Raw genomic sequence first — 11030 nt, forward strand, 5'->3', positions numbered from 1 at the left:
CCCTCGCTGCCACCTCCCACACGCTGCTCCACCACTTCCTCCTCCGCACGCCGCCCTCCCCTGCCAAGCCTTCCACCCATCTCTGTTAAGATCTCTGTTAAAATCTCTCCTCAATCTTCCTAATTCTCTCTTCACCTGCCACCAGCCGCCCGCCATCCGCCGCCGCCGCCGAGACCTTGTCACCGGCCGCTGTTGTCCAGACCCTCGAAGGACTCCCCTGCAGTTGGTAAATGTTTTTATTTTAAATCTAATTACAAAAACTAAAAATGGCCGACGAACATGAGTCCATCGGAAAGGGGGGAGGGACGGCGACTGCAGTTCTGACGCCGTGTCCGTCGGCGGTCCTAGGGCACACATATATGGCAAACCTCTTCGGATTTCAACACTTCACAAAAAAAAATGGAGCCCTAAATCGAGCCCTAGTCTCCCACCCCGTGCAATCGATGGAGGTCTAAGCATCCACCCACGCCGCCGGAAGCCGCCGCCACCAACCCGCTGCAAGTGTCCGACAACGCCCCTGCTCCCGCTCCACCGCCGTCGCACCGGCACCTCTCTTTTATCTCCGGGTTTAGGTCTCTCACTCACACAGTTTCTATATAGTTTCTTCTTTATCTAATTGATCTCTCTCTCTCTCTCTCTCCAACAGTGTGTGTCTTCCTTACCCCCAGCCGATTGCAGTTGCTTCACCATTGCGCGGTTTGATTTTTCTCCTTGCGTTATATGTCTCTAAATGTGAGATTGAGCTATTGTGTGTTAGATTTCTGAAAATTTGCAGCTTTCTTTGTGTGTGTGGATTAATTTTATTACTATGTTGATGAACTTGAATTTAGTGTTAATAAATTTGAAATTAGTGTTGTTGTTGAGGCTATGTTAGATTTCTATGCTTTAGTCCATTGTAAGAAGGAATGCAACAAAGTTGTCCATTGATAGACTACCATCTTATGAGATAATGTGCTTATGAATAAGTAATGTTTAGCGATTTGGACTGATTCTCGATTGGTGAATGCTAGTAGATGAAGTTTTACTTAAGCTGCATTGACTATTAGCACGTCTGTTTATTTGAGTGATATATTGGTTAGCGCTTAAGAGAAATTCGGTTGAAATATAATTTTTGTTGCTTTTACTTGGGCACTGTTGAGAGAAATTCGGTTGAAATGTTGTTGACAAAGTCCCCAGGGAGCTCTGTTACTGTATTGTACACTTAAGCTGAGGTTGCTGCTACTCTTTTATTTCCATTTAAGCTGAGGTTGCTGCTACTCTCTTAAATTGCTCCCAGCTTGTGTTGAAAATATTTGTTTCTTCAAATTTCATTGTTATTATTGTTTCTTTGAATATGTTGATAGTTGACAGTTGACAGTTTCACTCCGTCTCTTTGGATTAATATGTTTATGTTCATGTTTAATAGGTGGGAGATGTTGTACTTGTTGAGGATGAGATTGTGATGGAAGATGATATTAAGTTGATTGGACTGCAGGCATTGGTATGTGCTGTTGCTTATGGTCCGCGGTGGATTCATATTTATGAATCTGAGACAATTTTCATTCGCTCACAACTGAGAGAAGTTCCTCTAGAGAATGTGTTGCTAATATGTGTTCTTTGAATCAATTCTGCTGAATTCATTTGCAACTGTGAGTTTTTATAGACAAAAACACAATCTTTATTTGTTGTTTGGATGCCCCTTAGCTGTCTTGTATTTTCTATGATCCCCTACTGCATTTTCACTAGTTTTTATGTAGTTTAGGTTTGCAGTTTCAAGTTTTAACTTGCTATCTGTTAACTTTAGTAATAAATTATCTCTGCTAGGTAGGATACACTGTTACAACTCGAAGACGTCAAACTATTGGCAAGGTGCACTATGTTGTTCTTTATAGTCTTGCCAAGATTAATGTTGGATATCTTTGACATTTCCATAGTTGTTTCGCTTTTAGGTGCGTGGCTACACCTTTAGTATCAGTTCAGGCACGTTGGAATCACTTGAGCTCAACTCATTTGGAATTTCCATTATCCCCTCGAGTTTGGTAGGTTTATTTTTGTAGGTTTAGATGTATGACTTTAGTTGCTTATATGTCTCATTCCACGAATCATGTGTTGATGGTTAAAGTTCCATGTTCATTTAGCAAACAAAGCAGGTTGTTGGATTAAACCCTGTTAAAGAAACCTTTGCCTTTTCAATCACATGATCTTCTAGGCAAAAAGAGGCAACAATTTTTATGTTGGATGCTGATTCAGAAGCAAGGGAAACCAGTTCTGAATAAGCAGCATTAAAAGTCCTTTTGCAGACTTGGCTTGCAATATAGCCCACCGATAAAGTGGCAGGGCATCACCTTGGCTTGCAATTAATGTTGTTCATCTTAATCAATTATGTAAATTTTTGGTGCAGAACTATTGGGAAAGATTTTTGTCCAATCGGGATTCTTGGACATTTGCAGGCTCTGCTAGCTGCTCTTGCTATTATGTCGGATCTTATGTTCGACTTCTTGGGAAGGTGCAGTAACGAAGCCCTCAAGGAAGAGATGAAAGAGAAAAGAATGGCTCAGGTGCACTTTAAGTTATGTAATGTGCTACCTCAAACGATTGCCTATTTGGTGCCTATTTTTTTAGTTTGTCACTTTAATAATTCTGATGGTAGCGGTCATTCTTCATTTTTCACTAAATCTCTATTGCAGATTACTTTCATGAGGAAGAAGGATTTCAGGAAAGAGCAACTAGTTCTTGAGGAGTTAGTGCTAGAATACATAGTATGATAGATTTTCGTTTTAGCTATAAGATAGTTGGTACTTTTAATTTTGAATCGAATATACAATAATGATGTATACTTGATACTTGGTTCATTTGGATGGTAATGTATGAATATTTTGGATGATATATAAAATTGTTATTGTTGATTTTATCATTTTGTTGTTTTAAAGTTATTTATTTATTTTTTGAGATAAATAATATAAAAATTGAGAAAAAAATATTAAATATACTACTTATAGTTGGAATACATAACACTATAAAAAATACAAAAAAACTGTTATGTATTTCTATCAAAGATAACGGTTAAAACCGTTATAAAAAGTACAAAAAACTGTTAACTATGATTAAAAAAAATAAAAAAAATTCTAATACATAACGGTAAAATCTTAATACATAACGGTGAAAAACCGTTATGTATAACTATTATAGATAACGGTTATGTACCGTTATGTATGAGCATCGTACCGTTATCTATACTATTATACATAACGGTAAAAAAACCGTTATGTATGACTGTATCATAGATATCACCACTATACTTATCGGTTTTTTGGGGTCATAGATAACGGATTTTATCCGTTATCTATGAGCGTTTTTGTAGTAGTGATAGTTAGTAAGATTCGTAACATCTCTCTGTTCAACAAACTCGACTGAAGCTTTACGTGTATCAATTAAAGTCTCTGACTTAACTGATAACTCTTTACTGAAGAGTATTCAGTATCAGTCGTCAACCTGGTTTTGATGAAACTCTTTTAACTAAAAGGTTGAGTCAGTTTGTGTTTCAAGTTTCATCTTCAAAAATAGCCTATAGGTGTATTTTCCCCTCCCCCATACACCTATTCGAGATCCTCCGAACCCAACAATTCTTAATAACACCAAAAGATAACAAAACACCAGGTGTTAAGTTACATATTCATGTTTGGTAGACAAAGTACTTCATTCCAAAATAAGCTAAAACTAACTTAAAACATGGGAGACAAAACAAGAGTTTTTTCTAGCTTGGTCATTCACTTGTTGGCTTGCGATTCTTGGGTTAGCAGCTCTCCCCCTCGTGTCAATATAGTCTGCTTGATTTGTCAATTGGAAATAAACTGGCTCTATGTCATCATGTAAAACAACGTGCTCCTTGTCTTCATTATCCCTTCCCTCCCATACTTTACCTTTCCCCTTGTCTCCCTGCTGCCTTTCTTTATCTACCTTCTTCTTACCTTTGTCTAACTTCCCCCCTCTCTTACCAACACTACTCTTGGTAGTAGTGATTATCTTAGTAACTGTCTTAGTAACCACTTCAGTCACAGCCTTAACACCAACAACATTTTCTTTCTTCTCATCATCTACATAAATGGATATAGATCTAGAAGTCTTCGAGATATGCTTAATCATTTGCATCACATGCTTATCCTCAGTCAAATCTATGAAAACAAGACTTCTAGGGACCTTATATGCTAGACACTTCCAAGAGACGTATCCTAGTTTTTGAACCTCGTCTTCTAAATCAAGATACCCAAACCTATCCTTATCTAATCCATATCTAGGTGTGATTTCACCATCACTATACAATTTGTTGTTATTGCCTACGCAAACGAACCTCCCTCCATGATATATAACCAGTGAAAATTCATCACTACAATGGGAAAGAAACAAAAAAAAATGGAATTAGGTCCAAATATGCTTACAGATTTCTGAAATAGACTCAACCCTAATCGCTATTATGGACTATGCTATAGGCGATGCAAACGAAGAAAAAAATGAAATGAACAAGGCATGCACAAACCTTACAAAGTGTGAAGCTCGTACCTGTCGTCCATTTTCCCTCCAAATCAAAAATACCAATCCGCTAAATTTTCGTTCCTTCAGCTCACGGTTATTCTCATCAACAGTGGATTCTCTCCAGCTTCTCATCAACTTCTCATGTCGTCAACAAGATATCGTCTTCTTCTCAGCGTCAAAATCACATAAACAATACAAGTCAACAATGGTGAAAGAAAAATTATAGCGGGAACAGTTGGAGATATTAGGTTAAAGACGACTTTTAATCTTCTCCACTGAAACGACGTAGTTTAAGCTATTCTAATAATAAAACTGTTACAATCGGGTACACGATCGACTAAACTTTTACAACTCAATAAAACTGGACAACAAGTAGAAGATCAAAAAATAACAATGAAGAAAGATGATGTTACAAAGAATTAAAACAAACTAGAATGCTGAGTCGAGTAGAACTCTTCCCGCAAGAAGAATATCGCCCCGGTAGTGCTCTTCGGTGTTGGCGATTCTTCCCCAATGGTAAAACGGCAGCATCTCGGCGGATGTAGCACCACAAGTCCGGCGAGCTCCGACGAACTGAACAGGATCAAAGACTGAGCTAAAATGGAGTGTGGAATGCTATTTGGGATAATTTCAGTGTAATGCCATGCTATCTATGCAGTCCTATATATAGGCTGCTCTCAACCATAGAGGAATTAGTGCAGATTACTACTCATTAATCTGTCAAACAACAGTTATGGATGTTATAGAATTCAAGTGAATTCAAGTTGAACGTTTTAAAACGTTTTTGGCTTCAAAATTCGAAACTGCCAGCTGTTGTGTTGTTCCAGTTTGGCCAAACGGAAACTATACAGTTGCATCAGTCCGAGACTGATACTGTTTGGCCAAACGAAAGCTGATACAGCTGCTTCAGTCCGACACTTCAGTTCGCGGCTGAAACTTCAGTCTCACACTTCAGTTCGCGATTGAAAACTTCAGTCCGAGACTGATATACTTCAGTTCCAGTTTGGTACTTCAATTTGGCCCAAAAGTATTTTGTCCAAAAAGAATATAGTTGGACCCAAACACCACCCAAAGCACCAAGATCCAAGATCCAAGGCCGCGGCCCATACCCGACCCGCCCGTCCGATCGATCGTCGACGGCGCGCGTGTGTGTGCGCGAGGCCAAGGCCTTCATCCAAGCTCACTAGCAAGCCCACAAGTTATTAGCTCCATGAGCATTGCTGTTCTTATACATGAGAATACTTCTCTCATTTTTCAATGCGGGACAATAAACACTTCTCAAGTGTTATTTCCCTTCACAACTTCCAAACTTTAACATACAATATCTCATTCACCGGAAATCGGTTTTGAGACTTCAAGTATACTACTTTCATCTACTCGAGACGTAGATTAACATCCAATAACTATTTTAATTAAATAATTAATTTCAGATATGGCCTTAAAACCATATTTCCAACAAAAACGACGTCTTTTAATTTAGTCCGAAAAACGACATCGTTTTCTACACAGCCACTTAGGAGCCAAGGCAGCTCGGGCCTTCGCCGGAGCAAAATTATGTGGAAAAATTGAACGCGCGTCTAAATTGAGGGAATTGCAGGTAAAATTTCAAGTTGATGAAGAATCTTAAAATCAGAAGAAAAAAAAAGTTCATATGTTTTGGCGTAATTAACCCTAACATTTAATATAAAACGTCGTAGAATTACGAATTAGAAGCAGATACATCCATATATAAAACCCGGATGGGCAAAGCTTCTCAACCCAAATATACCACTTTGACTATACAAGCTACCCACATAAAAATTCGATCCTCCAAATTTCTTGGATGTATATATAATACAAATATTCCTATTTGTTTAATTGACGAATTGAGATTCATATTCTAGGGTCTCAGCCTAATAGACGGGAAGCATACCACTAAGTGGCAAGAACTTCCCATATTAAGTCGAGATCATAAGACGGCAGCCGAGCAAGCAAGCATCCATCCATCTCCGGCTCCTCCACCGCAGCTACGGCGTACGACACTGATCCCGGCAACTCCACGCCGCTCCACAACCCATCTCCAGAAACACTAGCCCTCCAGCTCTCCGAAGAATCAGCTTTCTTCACGCCACTCCCACTTTCACTCTCGCTTCTCTTTCCCTCCAATTTCCTGGCGGCTCTGCGGGCTTTCTTCTCTCTCTTCACCTTCTGCCACACCGCCTCGATCTTGGCGTCGACGGCGCTCCTCAGCGCGTCGAGGCGCGGGCCGTTCGCGAGGCCGAGGCCGGCCGGGTCGCGCAGGTTGGGGAAGTTGAGGCGGGCGTACTCGCCGCGCAGCTTGTAGGCCGCGCGATCGTAGGCGTAGGCGGCGGCCTCCGGCGAGTCGTAGGTGCCGAGCCACACCCTCATCCTGTTCTGCGGCAGCCGTATCTCCGCCACCCACTTCCCCCAGTGCCGCTGCCGCACTCCTCTGTACATCTTGCCGTTTCTCGGCCCGCTCAGCGCGCTTCTTGAATTCACGGCCGAGAATTGATTGATCAAATCTCTCTGCCGCAGGTACACTGATGATCCCAGCGGCTCCAAAACAGGGCCCGTTGCAGGGCCCGGTTCGTAACACTTGGAAAATATTGAATCCAGAGTGTTTGAATTACTGTTTAAAATGAGTTGCGAAAGACATAATCCAATATCAGAATCATCTTTTCCAGTGAAAAATGGAGTATTTTGATGGGTTGTGCTCATGTTTTCTTGAATTTATGAACTGAAAACAGGGGAGGGAAACAGGACCTCAAAAATTTGTCCTTTTTCCTCAGAAATCGAAAATTAGGAAGAAAAAAAAGAGAACCTCTTAGAGGATGAATGGAAACAATAAAGTTGGGTTGATTTTAGGTGTTAGATTCTGGTTATGACGAGAGTGGTGTATTTATAGAGCAACGAGTCTTTGTTGTTTCCAGTTGTAGTGGAATTAAGCAGTTCACATTCATTATTCAACTTTTTGCATTTTTATAGAGCCTGAAAATGACTACATTGCCACTCAAATATTGTTATTTTGCATGATGTCAATTAAGTTTCAAACTATCCATTTGGCCTTAATAGACTGAAAAGAAGAAAAAATTTCCAAAATGAAAAAATGAAAATCAAGCTGATACCTGTTTGCTTGTTGAACTTTATTACTTTTTCTTAAATCTATAATGAATTTTTTTTAACGCAATTTATAATGAACTCTTAATATTTGTAGAATGTGTTTTGATTTCATTATAAAAGTTGTACTCATCGTGTTCACTAATACTTTTTCCGTCCCGTGAAGCTTTAACAATTTTTTTTCGGCACAAATTTTAAAAAGTTAGTATTTTGTGTGTTAAGTGTGGTAGGTGAAAAAGTGAAAATGTGAATAAAAGGAAAAACTTTTGTCACATAAAGAAAGTGCTCAAACTTTACGGAACAACTTGAAAATAAATACTGCTCAAGTTTCGCGGGACAAATGGAGTATTTTTCTACTTCAATTATCACGAACAAATTCACTAGGGTGCCAAAAAAAAGTTAATCTTTTGTGATGACTGATTTGCAACAATGAAATGAAATGAATGAATGGAATGGAATAAACATAGTATTCTTATAACTTGGAATGAGCAAAAATATTATTATTATTATTATTATTATTATTATTATTATTATTATTATTATTATATGAGATTAAATTTGTCAAAATAAATAAGAATTTTCTGTTAAAATAAAATTAAAATCTAGTTATGGACTTATGAGAATAAACAATATCATGGTGGAGGGAATGAATGATTAATCTCATGCTCATGGAAGCATGCATTCCTTCAAAAATGATGATTCCTATTAGAACAGTCATGAAATTATGAATGAACGTAAAAATCACTATTTCATTTTCACTAGTAAGGCGCCCGTCGAAATTCGACGGGTATATTTTATTATAATATAATATAATATAATTATTTAATATAATTTTTTGTTCATAAATTTCATTTCAATAAAATAAAGTACTGAATAAAATAATTTTAAAATAAAAAATAAATTTTCTGGATTAGATGCATTAATATTCATTATGTCAGAGTATATGCTTTCCACTATAATTACAATAGGATTTGTTGCATCCCGTATAAGAATATCTTCTGACAATGTCACATTAAATTCTTCATCACTAATACTTTAAAAAACAGCATTGTCACCTACTTTAAGTATCCATTCTATGAATTCTTTGTTTCTTCTGCATTCAAACCAGAAACATTTGTCTGATTTATGAAAAAAATTATGTATAATATCAAAGTAGTATTTGTGCGTCATTGACGCCTCATCTCAAATAATAAGCTTTGTCTTTTCGAGAAACCCAGTTAAATCGCTATCTAAGCTAATCTTGTTGCATGTGATGTTTTCGTGGCAGTCTAATGATACCCAAAATATATATAGAGTGTACTTCGTCATAGCCTTTTTTTTATTATAATTGTAGATAATCACTATCTTAATCAACTTCTGAAAGTTTTCAAAAAAATAATAATTCAACTTCAGAAAGATCTTCATTGTTGAAATTTTAGTTACACCCGAAATAAAATTTAAATTGTGAGCAAAATTTTATAAAGTTAGCTTAGCTGAATATTAGTATATGAATATTATCTGAGGGCATTTTATAGTTGGTATTTCTAATTAAATCCTTGCATTCGACTGCGAAGACTACTTTCTGTAGGTGCATCTGTGCTATTATCTGATGAGAATATTAGTATATGAATATTTGTAGTGGGCAAAATTCGTCAACATGACCCGTATCCAATCAGCACTCCAGGCTGGCTCAGCAAGCCAAGCAACCTGGTCAATCCAACCCAATTAATCTTTCAAGTTGGACCAATGAGCTAAACAGCCTGGTCAATCCAGCCCGACAAACTTCAAGTCCAACTTGTCTCAATAGTCCGGTTGGATAAATCGCACTTGGCCCAAACCCATCAAGTTAGCTCGCCAATCTGGCACGACCCTAAGAGGCCCAGTCAGTCAAGCATATTGGTCCATCTAGCCCAATAAGCTATAGATCAACTTGAATCGATAACCAGGCTGGAGGTATCACATCCGGCCCAAGGGTTACCGCCCACCTTGTTGACGAAGTCACATGACCTAGCCATCAACCCTATAAAATATCTTTCGCCAAGCTGACACAGTCAAAGGATGAATCTTTATGATCCCGTCCAAATCGCAACAACTTGGAAGTGGAAAGCGTGGACGGATAAGGTCAGCTTGTAAAACCCTAGCGGCTGGCTGCCCTTTATATAGACAGACTGACTAGGTTACAAAGGACACAAAATCCTACTTGCTCTCTACTTTTTGAATTCTCTTTACTCCGCCGCCTAGCCAGCTTGGCCTATCTCCGCCTCCCATATTCTATTTTCACAACACTGTCACCGTTTCCACCCTTCGACGCCGCTTACAGCCTGGAGTAACTGCATACTCCAGCCTGCCTTTCTCTCTATTTCAATTCGTTTATCATTCTATTTGGCTATTCCGATACTGACTTGAGCGTCGGAGGCTCTATGGTCGACACCCCCACCCGGTGCTCAACCTAGGGCTCTTACGTGTTCTTGTGTTGACAGGTTGCTAGTGCCCAATCCATCCGGACGTGCAGACGTCAACTTCAATTGTAGATTTTAGCCTCTACAATTTGGCGCCCACCGTGGGGCCCTAGCAATCAAGCGAATCAACGCACTTTCCGTAGATCTCTACAAGCATCAATCATGTCTGACGGTCGCGACGGATCTGAAACTCCTGACGCACCCCACGTGGTTGCTCAAACTACTCAGGCTGACCTAGCCGCCCAGATTTCCGCACTGACTGAACAGATGAATCAGGAACAGGAGAGGTGCAAGAAGTTGGAAAAGGAGAATGCCAACTTGTATGACCGTCTCGAAGCCATGGAGCCTATCGAGATCATCGAACCTCCCGGCTTCCGAGCCCAAGTATCTTCCATGCAACCCCTGGGAGATACACCGATCACTCACAAGGACGGATCCAACCATCTCATGATGGATCCGTCATCTTCGGTAAGAAACCGCAATGTCGTTAGTAACCTGACTGATCCAGGCCGTACTACTTTGAATGCATGAACACTCCGACAGGATGGAACAACCACCATCGGAGGACAACTCGCCCGAACCAACTTCACCACCCCAGGCATAGCAATGAGCAATGCCGTCGTAGGAGGCACACAACCTACTATATTGGGGCCCAACCTGGCGGTCGCGCCAAGCCAACCCAATCAACAGGCGGACGGACCCAGTCAGAGGGAGATCGCCCAAGAACAGTTGTTTGGGAATGAATTCGCCCAACCAACCGCGATCGGCTCGTATGCAATCAGAGACGAGGTCCTGGCAAGAAAGTTGGCCGAAATGGAGGCCCTGATCCAGCGAATTCCTGGTGTCCCGGCACCCATCCACAAAAGCTCAGAGAATTGCTACGCCGACTCGCCGTTTGTGGATGAAATTGCTCTAGTTGAAATGCCTGTCAAGTTCAACTTTCCAATCATGCAAATGTTTGATGGA

General features: G+C 39.8%; 1 protein-coding gene and 1 long non-coding RNA gene across 2 annotated transcripts; one reads left to right on the top strand and one right to left on the bottom strand.

The window, feature by feature from the left end:
• Positions 1-1332, top strand: LOC131024491 (uncharacterized). Its single transcript, XR_009101874.1, has 2 exons — positions 1-572; positions 647-1332. It is a non-coding gene; the product is annotated as an uncharacterized LOC131024491 (long non-coding RNA).
• Positions 1333-6186: 4854 nt separating this feature from the next.
• LOC131024492 (ethylene-responsive transcription factor ERF061-like) lies at positions 6187-7408 on the bottom strand. Its single transcript, XM_057954000.1, has one exon. The coding sequence runs from the start codon at positions 7225-7227 to the stop codon at positions 6424-6426; it is 804 nt and encodes a 267-aa protein (XP_057809983.1). The 5' UTR covers positions 7228-7408; the 3' UTR covers positions 6187-6423.
• Positions 7409-11030: the final 3622 nt, after the last annotated feature.

The sequence above is a fragment of the Salvia miltiorrhiza genome, chromosome 5 (genome assembly GCF_028751815.1).
Source record: "Salvia miltiorrhiza cultivar Shanhuang (shh) chromosome 5, IMPLAD_Smil_shh, whole genome shotgun sequence".
Lineage (NCBI taxonomy): Eukaryota > Viridiplantae > Streptophyta > Magnoliopsida > Lamiales > Lamiaceae > Salvia > Salvia miltiorrhiza.

Coding starts and splice junctions, on each gene's coding strand:
- LOC131024492 (XM_057954000.1), bottom strand. CDS start 7,227: ATGAGCACAACCCATCAAAATACTCCATTTTTCACTGGAAAAGATGAT.